The sequence below is a fragment of the Chrysemys picta genome, chromosome 8, assembly GCF_011386835.1.
Source record: "Chrysemys picta bellii isolate R12L10 chromosome 8, ASM1138683v2, whole genome shotgun sequence".
NCBI lineage: Eukaryota > Metazoa > Chordata > Testudines > Emydidae > Chrysemys > Chrysemys picta.
The window spans coordinates 110815872-110837584 of NC_088798.1; the positions used below are offsets into that span (position 1 = coordinate 110815872).

At 45.0% G+C, this 21713-nt stretch overlaps 1 protein-coding gene across 2 annotated transcripts; it reads left to right on the forward strand.

The window, feature by feature from the left end:
• Positions 1-71: 71 nt before the first annotated feature.
• CDC23 (cell division cycle 23) lies at positions 72-21411 on the forward strand. 2 transcript variants are annotated; one of them, XM_005282237.4, is made up of 16 exons: positions 72-259; positions 626-698; positions 4383-4520; positions 4768-4810; positions 5812-5917; positions 10217-10349; positions 15906-16083; positions 16175-16272; positions 16551-16632; positions 17212-17365; positions 17906-18025; positions 18329-18404; positions 18871-18932; positions 19384-19462; positions 19560-19679; positions 20604-21411. In XM_005282237.4, exons 1-16 carry the CDS (start codon positions 123-125, stop codon positions 20772-20774), a joined length of 1770 nt encoding a protein of 589 aa, XP_005282294.1. In that variant the 5' UTR covers positions 72-122; the 3' UTR covers positions 20775-21411. The 2 variants fall into 2 exon arrangements, with proteins under 2 accessions (XP_005282294.1, XP_042700224.1); XM_042844290.2 differs by lacking the exons at positions 72-259; positions 626-698; positions 4383-4520; positions 4768-4810 and adding an exon at positions 5473-5648.
• Positions 21412-21713: the final 302 nt, after the last annotated feature.

Sequence of the window (21713 nt, forward strand, 5' to 3'; positions counted from 1 at the left end):
ATCAGGAATCTGTCTCCCGCTTTGATTGGATGAGATGCGCGGGCTGCTGCCCAATAGGAATAATAGTTGTTAGTGCCGCTAAGCGCGTTGTGGCTGTCGGGCTGTGATTGGTCGGAGAGGGTATGGGCAAGATGGCGGCTACTGCGGTTCTGCCCAGTTTGGGAAGCTGCGATTTCTCTGACTTGCGCGAGATCAAGAAGCAGCTTCTGAGTGTGGCGGAGCGGAGCCGCGAGCGGGGCCTGCAGCACAGCGGGAAATGGTGAGGGGGGGCCCGGGGAGCGGGGCCCGCGGCACGGCGGGAAAGGGTGAGGGGGGGGCCCGCGGCATGGCGGGAAAGGGTGAGGGGGGCCCCGGGGAGCGGGGCTCGCGGCACGGCGGGAGAGGGTGAGGGGGAGCCGCGGGGCGCAATGGGATGGTGTTGGTGTGCGTCTGCCCTGCTGCCAATACCTCCTCCCCGGTTCTTGGGCATGCCAGGTGCCTGGGTCCTTGCTGAGCGTTGCAGCTGCTTCTGGGGTGGGGGGCACTATCCCAGCTGAGGTGGGGCTTGGTGCCTGCGTGAGGGCTGGGGATGTGTGCGCGGTGTGGTCTGTGGGGTGTTAATGTGTTTGAGGTCTCTTGGTTTCAGGGCCTCTGAGCTGGCATTTGCCCTGGATCCTCTGCCCCTGAGCGAGCTGCCTGCTGCTCCTGTGCTCACAGAGGTATGGATGGCAAAGACAATGACACCAGCCAACAATGAGCAGAAGGGGCTGTCTCTCTTGGGTGACCTCCCCTTACACCCAAAATGTTTTGCCTCTAATATGTGAATGGTCCTGTGCGAGGAGACCCCAAGGCCTAGCAATCCATCCTGCTATGCTCCATTTGACAGAGGCAACTCCATTTTTATTACAGGTGCATTAGGACTGCTGTGGTGTTGCCCTTGCTGTATTACGGCCAAAGCAGGGGACCATCTTATCACACTGTTGTTCCTTGAGCTGGTCGCAATCCCATCCAAGTTTGTAGCATAGATAGTACCTCAACTATGTTCTGAACTACAATAAAACTCCGGACACAAGTTTAAAAGTGTTGGTTTAGGGAATACGATTGAGGTCTTATCTGTGCTGCGGAATAGAATAATGTTATAACTAATTGAGGAACGCTCCCTGTAGTGTAGAGGGCTTTGCATTGAGAGCACTTTCTCAGATGGGTGTTAAACTTTCCAAAACAATTACTCTTTGAGCTCAAATTTGGGGAAGTTTGTTCTCTGCCCAAAGGTGAATTTCTATTGGAAAGTTGTTAGCTTTCTCTTCAGCTCTTTACTCATCTGTAAGTATATATGAAAGATGGAGTCTTTCACTTCAAGAACATTTCAGGTGTTTTTATTTGTATTGGGCTACCCAAAAACTCTTCAACGTCAAGTTCAACCTGAGCCTTTTCCTAGTCCTTACTGAGGAATATACTTTGCTAGGGCTGTAAAATAAAATATAAATGGTTGGAACTAGCACTGTTAGTTGATATCCTTGATGATCTAAAGTCACACTAAGGACAGTATCCAGATACTGCAAAAATCTGTGTTAAAACAACATTATAGAAGTGCATTCCACAAAAATCAGAAATTTCAAACTTGAGTCTGTTAATAATCATAACTTGGCCTCCATTTATGTGTACTTAATTGCAATGTGTACTGTTGCCTTAAGAGTATGCTTTAGTACAGTGGTGCTCAAACTGTGGGTTAGGACCCCAAAGTGGGTCGCGACCCCGTTTTAATGGGGTCACCAGGGCTGGCGTTAGACTTGCTGGGACCCAGGACTGAAGCCCAAGCCCCACCGCTGGGGCCGAAGCTGAAGCCCGAGATCATTTTTGTTGTCAGAAGGGAGTCATGGTGCAATAAAGATTGAGGACCACTGCTTTAGTATGTATATGCACAGTGGCTGAAAGTTGTTCTGGGAGCCATAGCGTGATTTCCCAGAATTTTATGTCTTTCTTTTGTAACAATATATTAAGCCATACATCTAACAGTAGATTCATAGACTTCAAGGCCAGACGGGACCATCATGATCATCTAGTCTGACCTCCTGCATGTTGCAGGCCATAGAGCCTCGCCCACCCACTTTTGTAATAGACCAATAACCTCTGGTTGAGTTAAACACTTAAAGTTACAGAGGATCCACCATTTACTCTCATTCAAACCTCTGAGTGACCCATGCCCCATGCTGCAGAGGAAGGTGAAAACCCCCCAGGGTATCTGCCAATCTGGCCTGAGGGGATATTCCTTCCCATCTCTAAATATGGCAGTCAATTGGACCCTGAGCATTTTGGCAAGACCCGACAGCTGGGAAAGAATTCTCTAGTAGTAACAGAGAGCCCTCCCCATCTAGTGTCCCATTACTGTCTGTTGAAGATATTTGCTGCTATTAGTCGCAGATCGGTTACATGCCATTGTAGGTAGTCTCACTATACCATCCCCTCCACAAACTTATCAAGCTCAGTCTTGAAGTCAGGTTTTTGTCCGTCCGTTTCTTCCCCTCTCCCCCCCCCCCCCCCCCCCCCCCCCCGCTATCTTTGGAAGGCTGTTTCAGAATTTCACTCCTCTGATAGTTAACTTCATCTAATTTCAAGCCTAAACTTGTTGGTAGCCAGTTTATATCCATTTGTTCTTTTGTCAACATTGATGCTTAATGTAACTTGTCTCCCTCCCTAGTGTTTATCCCTCTGATGTATTTATAGAGAGCAATCATATCTCCCCTCAGTCTTCTTTTGGTTAGGCTAATCAAGCCAAGCTCTCTTGAGTCTCCTCTCATAAAACAGGTTTTCTATTCCTCTGATCATCCTAGTAGCACTTTGCTGTACCTGTTCCAGTTTGAATTCATCTTTCTTAAATGTGGGAGACCAGAATTGCACACAGTATTCCAGATGAGATCTCACCAGTGCCTTGTATAATGGTACTAACACTTCCCTGTCTCTACTGGAAATACCTCACCTGATGCATTCTAAGATTGTATTAGTCATTTTCACGACCGCATCACGTTGACTCATAGTTATCCTGTGATCCACCAATACACCCAAGTCTCTCTGCTCCTCTGTCGCTTCCAACTGGTAAGTCCCCAGTTTACAGCAAAAATTCTTGTTAGTCCCTAAGTGCATGATTTTACACTATTAAATTTCATCTCATATCTATTACTTCAGTTTTCAAGGTCGTCCAAATGCAAAAATAAAAAAACTGTTAACACAGCATTAAGGCAGCAAAGTTAAAATCATAAAAACAAGAATGTAGTATAGTAATTGCTGTAACCAATCAGGGATGCATCTAGTACAGTATCCTGTTTTTTACAGGGATCAATACCAGATGCTTCAAAGGAAGCTGTAATCTCTGTAATGGACAGCTGTGGAATACCTGACTACAGAGCAAGTTTCTTCCTAATCCTATATAATCCCTGTCATATCTCTTCTCTGAGCTGTTCTAATCTTAATTTCTGATATGGAAGCCTTCTGGTCTCTGATAACTTTCCTGGCTTGACTCTAGACCCTTCTGTTTCTTTTGTATCTTTTTTTAATATGGAGTGTTCAGAACTGAGCAGTTTTCCAAGTGAGGGCATACCACTGATTTATAAAATGACCTAGTAAATCACAGGCAGACTGAACTTGGAAATCATGGTTATTAATATTATTCACAACTTTTCCCACTCTTTTAAAAGCCCAAATCAGTATAATCCAAGAACAAATTCCTAATGTGAAACTTGTAGACTAATGTTACTAACCAGCATTTTCAGTAGCTCAAGACCATTCTGCAAGAAACAAATTGTGTACAGGCCTCCACCATTTTGTAGGGAGAGTGAGGCAATAATTGGGCAATGATTAAAGATGTGCTTCTGCAAAAGATAATCTGGTTTCTGACTTCACCAATTTAGTTTGTAATTGATGCGTTATAAGGCATGGCTAAATATAAGTCTTACAGTGAGGCTGTAAGGAGGCAGTATAATGAAGGAGATTTTAGAGTTCTCTGGCTTTAAGTTTAAATTTTCAGTTAAATTACTTGCGTTCCCCTGTCTCTCCCTTCCCCCACCTAAATATATACTCTGCATTCATTTCTGCTCGGCATTCAGCTAACTTATCTATTCTAGTGGTTGATCACTTAATATTTTATTTTCTGGAATTTCACTGTTTTCATACATTGTTTCAAACTAAGATTTAAATCTTCTTTACATAAAAGGACTGGGTGGTTGGGATGAAATGAGGAGTGGGGGACAATGTCTGAAAGTATTCAATTTTTATTTGGTGTGGCAGAGAATATTAAATCTGAGCTTCCAGAGCAGTGTTTTTCTTTTTTCCTTCCTAACCATTTGTCACCATGAGAAGACTTCCAAGGAACACAAAACTGTTGATTTCATGAACTCTCTCCACTTTAGGAGGATGCTCGTGATTTGGATGCTTACACATTAGCTAAGTCTTATTTCGATCTGAAGGAGTATGACAGGGCTGCATACTTTCTGCGGGGATGCAAGAGCCAGAAGGCCTACTTCTTGTACATGTACTCCAGATACCTGGTAAGACAACGAGGAAAGCCATCCTTTAATACTGAATTTGCCCCTGCTGTCTTTCCACAGAGCCTTGCGGGTTATAGTCTTCCACTTATTCTCTTCCCAGCAACACTCTAGAAAGCCAGGTTAATCCCTTGTTTCCTTGCTATACCTAACAGAATTTTTTTTTTTTTGGTGCTGTTGGGAGCTAGACTCAGGTGCTGTTAACAGAATTATACTACAACCTGTGGAATAATGTATTCTCTTTTTACAGTCAGGAGAAAAGAAGAAAGATGATGAAACAGTGGATAGTCTGGGTAAGGATCTGCTTTTCTCAGCGGGAATAGAGAACCCAAGCTAATGAAAACAGAACTGCCAACATCATCTCTTTATGCAAACCATAATGGCTTTGTGGCCTGAGAGACTGTGGTTGGGCAGTGTAGCTCTGTCTGCTGGGCCTATGCATGGTCGTATATTCCTAAAGGCATTTGCCACAGATTCTCAATGGCTGACCCATTCCTAAAGAATGTAGGTCACACTTAAAGGAAGGGGGATGGATTGGGTGTCTTTCTAAAAGATATGGTCTAGGAATTATTTTGGGGAAGTTCTATGGCTTGTGCTGTACAGGAGATCTGGCCTTAGATACTATCAGGTCTACACACCTGTGACTGAAAAGGATTAGAGGTCATAATAAACAAGCAACTGTGATACTGTAGCAAAAAGAGCTAAACTGATCCTTGGATGTATAAACGGGAGTAGGGAGGTGACTTTTACCTCCTGTATACAGTACTGGTCAGATCAGTACAGGAATACTATGTTCAATACTGGTGTCAACATTTTAAAATGTGTTTAGTTTACCAAAAATATTGAGAAGTGACTTGATTAGTATATACCATTATTTTTAACAGTGAAGGTGATTAACCATAGGAACAAACTACTAAAGGATGTGTAAAAAGCAACAGAGAGTCCTGTGGCACCTTTAAGACTAACAGATGTATTGGAGCATAAGCTTTCATGGGTGAATGCCCGCTTCGTCAGACGCAAAGATGTGGTGGATTCTCTATTACTTGGATGTCTTTAAATCAAGACTGCATGTCTTTCTAAAAGATGCTTCAGTTCCACCAGAAGTTATGAACTTGATACAGGAATTACTAGGTGAAATTCTGTGGCCTGTTATGCATGAGATTAGACTAGGTGATTGCAATGGTACTTTTCTGGTCTTCAAAAATCTGACTCTCTAAACTGGTGAAGCCACAAGCCAATGAAGGATCTTGAAAGCCAGGCAGTCACTGAAAGCCAGTTGTGCTTCTTTTTGCAGGCCCCTTGGAGAAAGGACAGGTGAAGAATGAAGCACTAAGAGAGCTAAGGGTGGAGCTTAGCAAGAAACACAAAGCACAGGAGCTGGATGGTTTTGGCCTTTATCTGTAAGTGTCTGGGAGTTTTCATATGAACCCTTGCCTGAGGAGGTGGGATGGGGATGCAGTAACCTCTGGAGCACTCTGTTCTTCCTCTGCCATTTTCCTAAGGGAGAAATAGTATCTTTTTGGAGAATTAGCAAACATCCTGTTTAGTGACTGGTAAGATTGCAGCAGGACATGCCCGATCCACATTAAAGAGAGAGACTAATCTGGAGATGGAAGGGAATGTCTTACTATGTGTGTGGATGTGTTATTGACAGCATTGTGTATTCCTTTGCATCTGCATATTGATAAGTCTTTCCCCTTAACTTATTTCCACACTTTTAAGGTTTGGGGTCAATAGTATGTCCTGCTGCAATAGTAAATGCCACTGAATTTAGGTTTTTTTGTTTGCTAATTTCCTAGGGGGTGGTGTGTGTGTGTGTGTGTGTGTGTGTGTGTGTGTTTGTTTTTGTTGTTTGTTTTTTTCCAGGCAGCTTGCAGGCATTTCACATTTGTGACTGTTCCATTTAATTTCCATTAACTAGATTTCTCACTTTTGTGTCGCTCCCCTTTCTGAAGTTAAATGTTACTGTGGTGGGCTTTACTGGTATTTCCCTCCCCTAAGGATCTTTAAATTTAATTATATTATGGTCATTATTACTGAGCAGTTTAGCTATATTTACCTCTTGGACCAGATCCTGTGCCCCACTTAGGACTAAATCAAGAACTGCCTCTATCCTTGTGGGTTCCAGGACTAGGTGCTCCAAAAAGTAGTCATTATTGACGTCTAGAAACTTTCTCTGTATCCTGTCTTGAGGTGACATGTACCAATCAATATGGGGATAGTTGAAATGCCCCATTAGTGATGCTACAAAAACAAACCCAATAATAATCTCCCTGAGCATTTCACAGTCACCATGACCATCCTGGTCAGGTGGTTGGTAGTATATTTCTGCTGCTATACTCCTATTATTCAAGCATGGAATTTCTATCCATAGAGGTTCTATTCAGTTAGATTCATTTAAGATTTTTAGTATATTTGTCTCTATGCTCGCTTCCACATATAGTGCCATTCTCCCACCAGCACAACCTACTGTCATTCCTGTCTATTTTGTACCTCGGTATTACCGTGTCCCATTGACTGTCCTCATTCCACCAAGTTTATGATCTCAATATCCTCATTTAATACCAGGCATTCAAATTCACTCATCTTAGTATTTTAGACTTCTAGCATCTGTATATGAGCACTTATAAAATTTGTCATGTTTTAGTTACTGCCTTCATGTGATGAAAAAGAATCCCATTCAATTACATTTTAGTGTTTCTCTTCAGTTCCTACCTGTGCTTAATCAACTTCAGTCCTCTCCTCTTTACTAGGATATAGAGAATCCCCTAGGATATAGAGAAGCCTGCTAAACAACCAGTGGGACTATTGGATGACAAAGATGCTAAAGGAGCACTCAAAGATAAGGCCATTGTGGAGAAACTAAATGAATTCTTTGCATCGGTCTTCACGGCTGAGGATGTGAGGGAGATTCCCAAACCTGAGCCATTCTTTTTAGGTGACAAATCTGAGGAACTGTCCCAGATTGAGGAGTCATTATCAATTTGTTCCATACCCTAAAGTAAACAGTAATAAGTCACCAGGACCAAATGGTATTCACCAAGAGTTCTGAAGGAACTCAAATGTGAAATTGCAGAACTACTAACTAGTTTGTAACTTACCATTTAAATCAGCTTCTGTACCAAATGACTGGAAGATAGCTAATGTGACGTCAATTTTTAAAAAGGGCTCCAGAGGTGATCCCAGCAATTACAGGCCTGTAAGCCTGATTTCAATACGGGGCAAACTGGTTGAAATGAACAGAATTGTCAGACATATAGATTAACATAATTTGTTGAGAAAGAGTCACCATGGTTTTAATAAAGGGAAATCATGCCTCAGCAATCTACTAGAATTCTTTGAGGGGTCGACAAGCATGTGGCCCAAGGGGATCCAGTGGATATAGTGTACTTAGATTTTCAGAAAGCCTTTGACAAGGTCCCTCACCAAAGGCTCTTACGCAAAGTAAGCTGCCACGGGATAAGAGGGAAGGTGCTCTCGTGGATTGGTAACTAGTTAAAAGATAGGAAATAAAGGGTAGGTATAAATGGTCAGTTTTCAGAATGGAAAGAGGTAAATAGTGGTGTCCCCCAGCGGTCTGTTCTGGGACCAGTCCTATTCAACATATTCATAAATGATTTGGAAAAAGGGGTAAACAGTGAGGTCACACAATTTGCAGATGATACAAAATTACTAAAGATAATTGAGACCCAGGCAGACTGTGAAAAGCTACAAAAGGATCTCTCAGAACTGTGGGACTGGGCAACAAAATGGCAGATGAAATTTAATGTTGATAAATGCAAAGTAATGCACATTGGAAAGCGCAATCCCAACTATACATATAAAATGATGGGGTCTAAATTAGCTGTTACCACTCAAGAAAGAGATTTTGGAGTCATTGTGGATAGTTCTCTGAAAACATACAATCAATGTGCAGTGGTAGTCAAAAAAGCAAACAGAATGCTGGGAATATTTAAGAAAGAGATAGATAATAGGGCAGAAAATATCATGTTGCCTCTATATAAATCCATGGTATGCCCACATCTTGAATACTGCATGCAGATGTGGTTGTCCCATCTCAAAAAAAATATACTGGAATTGGAAAAGCTTCAGACAAGGGCAGCAAAAATTATTAGGGTTATGGAACGGCGTCTGTATGAGGAGAGATTAATAAGACTGGGACTTTTCAGCTTGGAAAAGAGACGGCTAAGGGGAGATATGATTGAGGTCTATAAAATAATGACTGGTGTAGAGAAAGTAGATAAGGAAGTGTTGTTTACTACTTCCCATAACACAAGAACTAGGGGTCACCAAATGAAATTAATAGGCAGCAGGTTTAAAACAAACAAAAGGAAGTATTTCTTCACACAACGTACAGTCAACCTGTGGAACTCCTTGCCAGAGGATGTTGTGAAGGCCAAGACCATAACAGGGTTCAAAAAAATAACTAGATAAGTTCATGGAGGATAGGACCATCAATGGCTATTAGCCAAGATTGGTAGGGATGGTGTCCCTAACTTCTGTTTGCCAGAAGCTGGGAATGGGTGACAGGGAATGGATCACTTGATAATTACCCATTCTGTTCATTCCCTCTGGGACACCTGGCATTGGCCACTGTCGGTAGACAGGATACTGGACTAGATGGACCTTTGGTCTGACCCAATATGATCATTCTTATGTTCTTACTGTTTGAATTAGATGCAACCATACTGTTGCCCCTATCCCCACAGAACTGCAGCAGGATTTGAACCCCCTTGACCTTCAGATCCATGGCTTAGTCTCTTACTACTTGCTGAAGTGCAGGCCCTTTTAAACCAGTCATTGGAGGAGGGCTTGATGCAAACTTTTTCTGTGGGTTACTTAAGCACTTATTAGTCAGCTGTAGAACGCTGATGTTCAGGAATTCTAGATTGTATCCCTGGCTCTGGTACAGGAGTGTGGTTTACAGTGGTTAAAGACAGGATAACCAAAACTGATTAAGTTACACTGAAAGGCTCTGTGGTGCAGTGGATAAAATTGGGGTTAATCTTGTTAGAGACCTGAGTTGTGGGCCTGCCGTGACCTTGCATAAGCTCTCTGCTAACTTATTTGTAAAAATGGGGTGTGTTCAGAAACTCTTCCCTGGGTTTTAGGTTGGGGTTTATGGCCTTAGTCAATAACAAGGTTAGTTAATTGCATGAGAATTCAACCAGTTAGGCGTGGGATTTGAACTCCTGGCCTCTTATTTCACAGCTATCTGCTAAAATTTTATGAACGTTTCTATAGACAAACATTACCTATGTATAACTGGTATTAAAGGAATCAACACGGGAGAAGCAACCATGTGGCCAAAAGACAGGTCCCAGCATAAAATAGGTATTTTGCAAAATGGGGGACAGAGGAAAGTGAGACTGATGAAAAATTGCCAGAAGAGTGACTTTTTAATGCTTCTCTCTGTACCATTTTTCAAACCACTCTGAAAAATTCAAATAGGGCTCAAAGTTTATATTCTGTGGCTTGGTTTTTGCTATTTCAATTTGATTTTTACAGAATAAAGATGTAAGGCTCCTGTTAAACTGAACTCTAGTGCTGTTGCTGCACCATAATAGGGAATTTGTCACTGGGGAATTTGATTTTTCCCTTCTTGTAGCCCTGTCACTTGTCTGAGGTTATGACTAGATGGGTACAGCTAGTAGAGGTGGGTGATGCAAAGAGTTATACTGGTATCTTTCTCTACTCAGGTATGGCGTTGTGCTGCGGAAGCTGGACCTGGTGAAAGAGGCCATTGATGTGTTTGTTGAAGCTGCCCACGTTTTGCCTTTGCACTGGGGAGCCTGGCTGGAGCTCTGTAATCTGATCACAGATAAAGAGATGGTAAAACTTAGCGTTAATTTTGTGGTACAAGACAACGGTTGATGGAATAATGTCCTGGGATTGGCATTACCCTTTGTTTTATTCTTAGTTCAGAAGCTCATCAGATAGGCAAGGGAACCTTTACATTGTTTATCTTGTTGAAACCGCTGCTATGCTGCACCTATTTACTGCCATGTAGTCTGGGATGCTTTACTGCAGGCAGGATCTGGTAACCGATTTTTCTTATCTCTGACTTTTCCATCTGAGTCCAACCCCCTACGTAAGTGAAGGTAGCACTTAGAAACAAAAGATAATAACAAATTGAAAGGTAGACGACAGTCAATATGAATTAGAAGTTATTGAAGTATAGAAAGTTGATAAGGGAAGCTAATAACTTCAAGGCAAAATCTCTGGCTGTCAAGAGCAAGAACATCAAGAAGTTTTTTAAAGTATATCAGGAATGAAAGAAATCCTAACACCTAGGCCCATTACTAGATGGCAATGATAAAATTGTTAGTGAAAAGGCAGAAGTGCTCAATACGTTTTCTGTTCTGTTGTTGGAAAGAAGCAGAATTATTTCATATTGAATGAGGATGAACTACTGTACTTTCCAATGCATTAATGACCAAGGATGATACTAAACAGCATCTGCCAGGGGTGAATATTTTTAAATCAGCAGCCTGGATAACTTAGACTCAGGAGTCCTACAAAAATTGTCTGAGGTGATCTCTGGCCTGTTAATGTTAATTTTTGATAAATCTTGGCATAGTGGGGAAGTTCCTGAAGCCTGGAAGAGTGCTAATGTTGTGCCAATATTCAAAAAGTATCTGTCTGTTGACTTAGATAGTAGTAGGCCAGTTGGTCTGACAAAATAATGGAAAATCCGATTCAATAATTAAACTAATCAACATAGTATTATGGAAAATGTCTTGTCAAACAAACCTGATTTCATTTTTTTTGAAGTGATAATAAATTTGGTTGATGAAGGTAACAGCATAGATAGATATAACTTATTGTTCACTGTTTGTATTGCTGTAGTGCCTTGGAGCCCGTGCTTAATTTGTAATGAAACAGGTTCTGGGGCTCAAGAAATGATTTACTTCATAACTGATGTAGCAAGCCCAGAGGTGCCAGGGCTATGAACTGCCGGGGCTCAGCCCTGGCACAAATTAAGCACTGCTCAGAGCCCTAGCCATGGACCAGAACCCCATTGTGCTACGTGCTCTACAAACAGAACGAAAATGCTTATGCTTAGAATTCTATAAGGTGTCTGATATTAGATCTCATTCTGATGTTAAAAAAAGAGCATTGTACAATGTCAGTAAAGCCCATCTCAACTGGATTAAGAACTGGCTAATTGACAGATCTCAAAATGTAGCTGTCAAAGGGGAGTCTTCATCAAATAGAGGTGTTTCTGATGCGGTTTCACAGGGATTGGTATGAGGCTTGATGCTATTCAACGTTTTCATCAGTAATCTGGAAATATAAAATCTGCAGATGACACAGATTGATGGAATGGTAAATAAGGAAAGGGCAGTCTTGTTTGTAGAGCAATCTGGATCTCTTGGTAAGCTGGACCCATTCAAACAAAATGCATTTTAATAAAGTCAAATATAAGGTCATATATCTAGCAACAATGAATGCAGGTCATTCCTACAGAATAGGGGACTGTATCCTGGACGCCTGACTCTGAAAAGGTTTTAAGTGTCATAGTGGACTGTGACGGGGGACCCTGTTGTTGGGCCGGGGATGAGTGGAGTAATAGAATGCAATCACTGGGTTCGAAGGTCCAGAGACGGGTTCCCTGATTGTATCTCTGCTCCTGGGTCCATTGCGTTTTCATTAAATTTTCATGAGCAAATCCTCCGAGCTTCCTAAGGCGCTCCCACAGTTCCAATAAATATGGAACTGACCCCATAACCTGAGACTCTTGTTCCTCCCAGGTCTGTTGGAGGAGGTCCAAGATCCCCCTGGGTTGCCTACCATACAACAGTTCAAACGGGAAGAACTCCGTAGATGCTTGGGGTACCTCCTGCACTGCGAACAGCAAGGCGGGTATCAGTTCATCCCAATGTCTCGGGTCATCCTCAACAAACTTGCAGAGCATTGATTTCAGGGTCCTGTTAAACCTCTCAATGAGGCCATCCATTTGGGAGTGGTAGACAGAAGTCTTCAGGACCTGGATGTTTAGTAGTTTGCACAGCTCCTCCATTAGTTGGGACGAAAAGTTGGCTCCCTGGTTGGTCACTGTCTCTTTTGGTATCCCGACCTGGCCGAACATTTCCGAGTTCTTTTGTTATGGCGGTTGCGGTTGTTGAACGTAAGGGGACAGCCTCAGGACATCGGGTTGCATAGTCTACCACCACCAGTATGTAGCAGAACCCCAAGCTGCTTTTCTCTAAGGGTCCCACCAGGTCCATACCTATCCTTTCAAATGATACTCCTACCACTGGAAGGGGGTTCGAGGCGCCTTGCATATCCCTTTGGGGCTAGCACGTTGGCATTCTGGACAGGAGGCACGGAAGTTGCTCACTTCCTTATGGATGCCTGGCCAGAAAAAACTAAGGGCCACTCGGTCTAGTCCTCTCCTACCTGAGCTGTCTGGCCCAGGGCACTGATTGAGCCAGACACAGCAAGTCACTTTGGAACTTGTTGTTGGATCCTTCCTGGGTTTGGCAATCTTTGGCCATCTGGTATAGGCATTCATTGTGAACCTCGAAGTGGAGTTCTTGGGGTATTTGTAGGTTGATGCCCCTTTCCTCCTCAGCATTGGACACTTGCTCCCAAGCACGACTCAGGGTGGGGTCCTCCCTTTGCTCCCTCAGGAAGTCCCTGTCAATCATCAGCCATTCACGCTCCACCTCCTCCAGCGTCTCTCCTCCCGTGGGACATGGTCCAGGACCTTGTAAAGGATCAGGGAGTTCCTCCTCTCGTCCTTCCTCTTCTCTTTGGTTCAGGAGCCCCCTCGCTCATGATCTTGCGTTTGTTTCCGCTGGCAGCTGGTGCCCCCATTCTTGTATAACCTCCCCGAACCACTTGAGGCCCAATCAACTTCTCAGATTCCAACCACCTCCAGCAACAATCCCGGAGCCGCTGAGCCACTGCCTGGGCCCACTGCTCCAGGGGGATACCTCTCCCATCTAAATCACTAACCGAACATTTCGGGGCTCACCCCCCCGTGTGGTCTAAGATGACGGCCTTTACTTTGGCATAATCGAGAGCTTCTGTAGGGTCTAGGCTCCGATAGGCAGTCTGTGCAGGTCCAGTTAACTATGGAGCCACTAGGGTAGCCCAGTGCTCTGGAGGCCAACGGGCTGCAGTGGCGACCCGCTCAAATGTGACCAAGAAGGCCCCCCGGGTCGTATCTGAGCCCCATCTTGGCCAGCCTCACTGGTAACCCAGTCAGAGTGCTCTCCAAACCCTGGCTCAACCCGGCAGGTCCGGGCGCTCCCCTCAGTTACAGGAGCGCCTCCATCTGCTGAACTAGCTGCTCTTGCTGAGATTGGTGCTGTGCTGCCAGCTCTCTAATCCACTGCTGCTGTTGCTCTTGGTGCTGGGCCATCTGTTGTTGTTGGGCGGCCATTTGGTGTAGCAACTGGGCTTGTTGTTGCTGGGTAGCCTGCTGCTGCTGGCTTTCCAGCATCCATTTTAATAGCTTGTCGGTATCCATAGTGGCTGTGGGGTTTTCTCACTCAGCTCTCTTCGTATTACTCGTCTTAGCAGGACCTGACTGATCCCGCATTCTCCAGCACGTGTGACAACAACAGTTGGAGTTCTGGCCGTCTGGGTAGGATGGAACAATGGTCAGCCTGTAGCCCCCAGGCAGGGCTGGGCAAACAAATAGTCTATGGTCTCCAAGCCTCCTGGCTGGGGCAGGTAGTAATAATTGGGGTTGTGGTCATCTGGGTAGGACAGAACAGCAATCTGTCTATAGCCCCCAGGTGGGGCAGGGCAAACAACTAGTCTGTAGCCTGTAAGCTTCCTGGATGGGGCAGACAGTAGCAATTGGGGAATCAGCCTCTGGGGCAGGGCAGAACAGCAATCAGTCTATAGCCCCTGGGTGGGTCAGAACAAACAGTCTATGGTCCCCGAGTTCCCGGGCTGGGACCGAGAGCAAACAGCAGCCACACCTAGTGATCTGTGGGGTGTGGTAGGGGAACCCGGCCCCGGCCCCTCCCTCTCCCGGGTTCCGACCCAAGGTCCTATAAAGCCAGGGACTTCCCCACTGAGGGTTTAGGCATCTGCTTCCACTACAGCCTCTGGGTCACGTCCTACCACAATTTGCATCCCAGGCATCTCCTTGGCTGGCGGCAGTTTGGCGTCCTTGTCAGTCTCCGTAGTCGGCGAGTTGCCCATAGCATAGTCCAGGTCCATGGGCTCCGCTGCTTGGAGAGTCACCGGACCCTCTGGAGAAACCTGCAGTACACATCCTTCCTCCTCTGCAGCCAGCCCTGACTGAGCTGGGCTGCCTCCTTTTATCTGGCTCTTCCACCTCGAGCATGCGCAGCAGGGTGTGGCCTCCTGGGCCCACAGTGATTGGTCCATCCCCATTAGCCCAGGGCAGGGTTGGTACACCCCATCACATGGACCAGTAACTGAACATCAGCTCCCAGGACAATGGTATGGCAAAAAGGGTTAATGTGATACTTGGCTGTGTAAACAAGGGAGTAGTGAGATGATTTTACCTCTGTATATGGCATTGCTGAGACTGATATGGGAATACTGTGTATGTTTTTGTTTTTTGTAGTGGCCATATTTTAAAAAGAGTATTTGAAAAAATTGAGAGGTCCAGAGAGGAGCCATAAAAGTGACATGAGGGTTGGAGAAAATGCCTAAGAGCGAGAGACTTAAAGAGCTCAATCTGGTTAGTTTATCAAAAAGATCAAGTGGTGACTTGATTATCCTGTACAAATATCTTACTGGGGAGAGAATGCCGGGTGCTAAAAGGCTTTTTAATCTAGTGGAGATGATCAAAACAAGAAACAATCAGTGGAAGTTAGATAAATTCAAATTAGAAATAAGGTATATGTTTTTAGCAGTGAGGATGATTTAACATAGGAACAAACTACCAAGGAAGCTGTGGATTCTCCATCTCTTGAAATCTTTGGATCAATGCTGGATGTCTTTCTGGAAGATATATTTTAGCCAAATAAGTTATTGGGCTCATTGCAGGAATAACTGGATGACATTTTATGGCTTGTGTTTTATATAGGACATTGGACTAGATGTCCCTTCTGGCCTTAAAAAAATCTACTAATCTGTGGTCAGGATTGAATTCCTTCTATAGAATGTCTGATATTAAGTTGATAGAATCCTTTACTTCACACTTTTGTTTCTGGGTCTTTGCACCACTGGGTGGAGTTAGCTTATGCTCAAATAAATTTGTTAGTCACAAGTACTCCTGTCCTTTTTGTCTAAGGAGAAGGCTTTGTTGGGGGAGGAGGGAAGTGTTGCCCTTTGTCCTCTAAAGATCCAGCCACTGGGTGAAGAGAGAGCTGCTGATTTCCCTTTTCTGCAGGAGGCATTGAGGTGATGTGGATTGTCCTCTTAGTGTGTTTTTTGTTTGGTTGTTGCCAGCTGAAGTGCCTGTCCTTGCCAGATACCTGGATGAAGGAGTTTTTCCTGGCGCACATTTACACAGAGCTGCAGCTGATAGAAGAGGCTCTGCAGAAGTACCAGAGTCTCATTGATGCAGGATTCTCCAAGAGCACCTACATCATTTCCCAGATCGCAGTTGCCTACCACAATATCAGAGGTCAGTGAACTCAGCTAAGGGGGGAGCCTCCTGCTACAAACTCTGCATCAATCAGTAGCACTCACTGATGTTTACCTTCCTCTGTCTGTAGATATAGACAAAGCTCTCTCTATCTTCAATGAACTAAGGAAACAAGATCCATACAGGATAGAAAACATGGACACCTTCTCCAACCTGCTGTATGTCCGGGTGAGCACCCTTTCTTTCACCCACACTCCTCTGCAATAAATTACACCAGCTCACACAGCAAGCATTTTATGGCTTCTTAGCAGAATACCTGAGTTAAGTCTATCCAATCATATGAATGCTAACGAGTTTCTCTGGCCATAAATTTGCAGCTGTCTTCTTTCCCCTTCCTCCCCGTGGACTGGTATGCTTGGTGTGCATTTCTGATCTCCCTACCCCTCTTCCCTTTGAAGTGGTGTCACACTTGTCCCCCCAGCAATCTTTTTCTTTTTTTCTACCAGAGCATGAAGCCTGAGCTGAGCTACCTGGCTCACAATCTGTGTGAGATTGACAAGTATCGTGTGGAGACCTGCTGTGTGATAGGTGAGAAGCAACTCTTCTACCCAGGCTTGTCACCCAGGCTACAGGGAGTGGGAAGGCAGCTTACTGATCCCTCTCCACAGGAATTGTTAGCAGGTCTGTTGAGGCTAGGCTGGCTGAAGCAGCTCTCACTCATGGTAAAACAGCAGATGAAATGATATAGCAGCAAAAGAAGTCAATGCAGTGTTGGCAGTGCACAGAGATGATGATGCAGGCCTTTGGTAGGGTGGATTGGTGGTGGGTTCTCTATGCAGCTTTGAGATACTGGAATACTGTCGTTTGGTTCTGGGCACTTAGTACCCAAATAAATAAGTGGAATTTATTAATTTGTGGAATAGTTTTCCAAGGTAAGGGGTGGGAGCTTCATTGGTTTGCACAAATGAAATGGATTGGACAAGAGCACTGGAGACCAAAGTGAGGTCAGACTGGGGCTTGGAGTTATGCAGTGAACTGGATCTGACTTAACAGGTTTCTCCCTTCTCTAATTTATATGGAAAAAATAATAGATGCCGCAGCTTGTATCTGTTTCCGGATCTCCTGCTTCTTTTTCCTGTTCACTTTATTCCTCTGACCATCCTCTAGGGAATTACTATAGTCTACGCTCTCAGCATGAAAAAGCAGCACTCTATTTCCAGAGAGCCTTGAAACTGAATCCTCGGTATCTTGGAGCCTGGACTCTCATGGGACATGAGTACATGGAAATGAAGAACACATCTGCAGCTATCCAGGCTTATAGGTGTGTGTGGAGGAGCTATGCAAGGCAGAGAATGGCCTCTGGGAGTGCATGAAGGAATGACAGGTTTGGGCGGAAGGGGAGGAGTATCTTGTGTGGCCTTGTTAGGAGCCCTCTTTTGTTGGTCCATATTCCAACCCCTCTATGGGGGGGGGGGGGGTTCCATAGAGGATGGAACTCGGCTGTTCTCAATGGTGGCAGATGACAGAACAAGGAGCAATGGTCTCAAGTTGCAGTGGGGGAGGTCTAGGTTGGATATTAGGAAACACTATTTCACTAGGAGGGTGGTGAAGCACTGGAATGGGTTACCTAGGGAGGTGGTGGAATCTCCTTCCTTAGAGATTTTTAAGGTCAGGCTTGACAAAGCCCTGGCTGGGATGATTTAGTTGGGGTTGGTCCTGCTTTGAGCAGGGGTTGGACTAGATAGCTCCTGAGGTCCCTTTCCACCCTGAGAGTTTCTGATTCGTAACCCCGTGAACTCCGACTTGCTTTGGATCCTGCCTGTTTCCGAACACTTACACCACTGTCTCTTTTCTTTGGCAGACATGCAATAGAGGTGAACAAGAGGGACTACAGAGCCTGGTATGGACTGGGACAAACCTATGAGATCCTCAAGATGCCATTTTACTGTCTGTATTACTACCGACGGGCCCACCAGCTCAGGTAAAGTTGGGAACGTAGCCATAACTGTTGGCAGTTCAGAGTGACCGCTATAAGCTGAGTTGCAGGAGGTATCAATGACGTAGTGTCTGCAGTCTCGTTGAAGTGATTATATTCTGTAGAGATTCTATTCAGTCTCTTTAGAGGCATCAATAAAGGTTTAGTACTCCATGTATCAGCAGGATATAGTAGAGTGTGGTTAGGTAGTGTATGTAGGGCTGGATTTTGGTGGTAGGGTCCATCCTTCAGTTAGCTTGAGACAATACCATGTTCTGAGGTAGCTTGACTGGCTGTTGTTTCTCACAGACCCAACGATTCCCGTATGCTGGTTGCTCTGGGAGAGTGTTATGAGAAACTCAATCAGCTGGTGGAAGCCAAAAAGGTAAGTGAGGGCTCAGACGTGCTGTGGGGCAGGCTGGGCATCCAGGTGGCTGCCAGGGAAGCAGGCAGAGGCACAAGTCTCGTTAGTGCTTCCGGTCCTCCTGAGCTGTCTTCCTCTGCATACCTAAAAAGTAATGGATGCGGGATAGTGCTCAGAATGGCTGTTCTGTCCTCTTCAGTCGTGACCTTGATCCCAGGGTGGGAGTGGGGAGCTGTGTGCAGTCTGGGCCTAATCTTAGCAGGTTCCTGTTATAATTGTGACTTCAGGGGAAGTTCTGCACTAACCATCTGCCCTGAGCAGTTGGTGAATTTGTCTGCTGCGGCCTTCCAGAAAACCAGCTCTCTTCACGCATCTCTGCTTGAGGGCATTGCAGTGACTGGGTCTGTATGTGACTGGCATGAAACCACTGCATGCTAGAGAAGACATTTTGCGGAGGTGCTTGTGTGACTTTTTCCCTCCTTGGCAGTGTTATTGGAGAGCTTATGCTGTGGGAGATGTGGAGAAAATGGCATTGGTGAAACTAGCCAAGTGAGTATGGCTCAGCATTTATTCTCAGTGTTCTGTGAAAAGCACTTTGAGATCTGAAGGGCTGGGTATTATTTAGATGTGCTATTAGTGGTATCCCTAGGTCTATGGAAACTGCAACTCCTATCCTAATGTCCTGCCTCAGCTCTGAAAAAGAGCCTCTGTTTGCATGTGATGTCAGCTAAGGAACCTAGGAACCCATAGTAACGCTGGCAAGCAATGTTAGTAACTAGTTGCTATGCTGGTGGGTGGTCTGTTACGCTGTCCCTCAGGCATGGGGTGTTGTCTGTCTGCTTCTAGGGGCCTGGGCCTGGCTGCAGCTAGTAAAGCACAGTCCAGAACTTGCTCGTGTTTGGGAGAGGCCCTTTCTAAAGGCCTGTCCAGGGCAGACAGAAATTCTTGTTTTGGGTCTCTTCCATGCTATGTTTTTGACCCAATTTCTCTCCTTTCCCAGGCTGCATGAACAGCTGAATGAATCGGAACAGGCTGCTCAGTGCTACATCAAATACATCCAGGATATCTATTCCTGTGGGGTGAGTCAATGGTAGGGGGACAGGAGGGGGAAGTGAGGGAGGATGATGTAGAACTATCTTCCAAATCAGCTCTTGCTGTTTCTTTACTGTGCTGTAGGAGATAGTGGAGCACCTGGAGGTGAGCACTGCCTTCCGCTACCTAGCCCAATATTACTTCAAGTGTAAACTCTGGGATGAAGCCTCTGCCTGTGCTCAGAAATGCTGTGCATTCAATGATGTGAGTAGCCAATCTCCCTTTCTTAGGGGGATTCTTACCTTGATCTCTGTTTCTTCTGGGAGTCAGAGCAGTCTTTCTGTTGAAGGAGCATGGGCTGCATCCACCTGGAGTGGATGATCCTCATCTATGTGAGAAGACCCCCAGTGCTGCTGCTCACCTATTTCCTGCTGTTGCTTCTTAGTAACTAGTTGAAGTTCTGGGGCTAAGGGTTGCACTGGTTTGGCATTCAATAGTACAAAAATAACTTAGGACTTGTAGTGGTCTGCAGATCTCTAGCAGGAAACCCCACCATCTTTCTGCAGGAACTAATGGACTTACTGTACAATGTGCTCCTGGAATCCCCCATGTTTCTTGTTATCTGTGATCTTTCCCATTGACAGTGCAAAGAATACAGAAGTACTTGGTATCCTGGCATGTGTGGAGTCTGAGATTCTCTCAGGCCATAGTTGGGCACTCTGGATTTCCATGTCAGCCCAGGAGGGGATGTTGTGGACGACATCAGCCTAAAACTTGCCCCCTCTTTCAAGCAAAACTGTCTAGAATTTGAGAAGAGAAGACCAGAGCCTGAGTCTCTTAAAGTCTTTGCTATTGCCAGTCTATTTTGTGGATGGTGCCTAGATGTTATGGTGACGGGGCAGTGTAGACATGTAAGATAAACAGGTGTGCAAAGCAAGTAACCTACACGTCAAAGGGCTGGGAAGAGGATATTAGAGGGTCTGTTTTACCTTAAACCTTGCTGTTAATAGCTGGAAAGCCAACATCCTTTACTATGTGATATTGTGTCTTGCAACCCCAGTGAAAGCCAAACTAGTGTTGTTGCATGATTGTTCACATTGCTGCTGAATTTGACTCTGAAGCTTCTTTGCCCCAATCTACATGAAGTATGGAATTGACCTACTAATGCAGTATTCTGACTCTTTTCAGACAAGAGAAGAAGGGAAGGCCCTGCTGAGACAGATTTTACAACTACGCAACCAAGGGGAAACCTCCTCCACAGAGATGTCTGCTCCCTTCTTCCTCCCTGCATCTCTGTCGTCCAACAACACTCCCACACGGAGAGTATCGCCACTCAACCTGTCTTCAGTTACACCATGAATTGTGCTGGTACTTCTCTGGGCCAGCCTAGGGCAAGTGGGGACTTGAACCCATCCTCTAGAAACAACCACCTCATTCCCGCGAAGCTTCGGTCTGGTACAGCCTTTCGTTGGAGGCAGACATCCTGAGAACCCATAGCTGAAGCTAGCTGTTGTCAATGCAGGCAAAGATCATTGTGGAACTAATGTGAAGTGCCTCTGCTGAGATGTCAGAAACCACTATGCTTCTCACGGCTGCGCTCCAAGTGTGTGAGAAGCAACTGCTCCCTAGATGAGGGGGTTTTGTCTGCCTGAGTTGAAACATGTTTGACAGTGTTGTCTCTGCTCTGTTAACGCTGAACTCCTTTCAAGGGCCTCAGAGGGACTGCTGCTGCCTACTGCAAGAATTGTCCCCTGCTGGCTTCTCTGTGGACGTTTTTCTGCAGCTGCACCCAAGCAAGCACAGTAAGAGGGACGTTTCAGCTTCGCTGCTGCCATGAAAGGAAACCACATTTGGGGATTGAGAGGTGGTGTCAGTCTTAAGTGGCCTCACCCAGTAACTGGTTGCTGTTAGGTCTGTGGCTCAGATAGATGTCTTGGCTTTGCTGGTGAGTGGCAAACCAGCTAGTGGGAATTACATCATTAAATGTTGGTAGGCATGTTACTGTCCCTGGGTATTGTCTTGGCACAAATTTCCTTCCCATTCTAACAAACACAATTGAACTAAATATAGAAAAGATCCAATTTTCCATAAGTTCACTGTGGGGGAAAAGGTGGCTAGTAGCTACCTCGCTCAGATTTGAGTAGCCCTGTCCAATGTGCTGTGTGGCAGTTAGTCCTTCAAACTAGTGCAGCAACTTGTTTAGACTTCAACTGCCTGGGACAGAAGTGGTGGTTAGATGGGCCTGGAACAGTGTCAATTTGACCATTGACCTGCAGTCTGACTTCAGCCAAGTCACTC

Excerpts from the sequence above, each read along its gene's own strand:
- CDC23 (XM_005282237.4), top strand. The coding sequence starts at position 123 with ATGGGCAAGATGGCGGCTACTGCGGTTCTGCCCAGTTTGGGAAGCTGC. Across the intron at positions 260-625 it reads CTGCAGCACAGCGGGAAATG|GGCCTCTGAGCTGGCATTTG; the intron begins GTGAGGGGGGGC and ends TCTTGGTTTCAG. Across the intron at positions 4,811-5,811 it reads TGAAACAGTGGATAGTCTGG|GCCCCTTGGAGAAAGGACAG; the intron begins GTAAGGATCTGC and ends TTCTTTTTGCAG.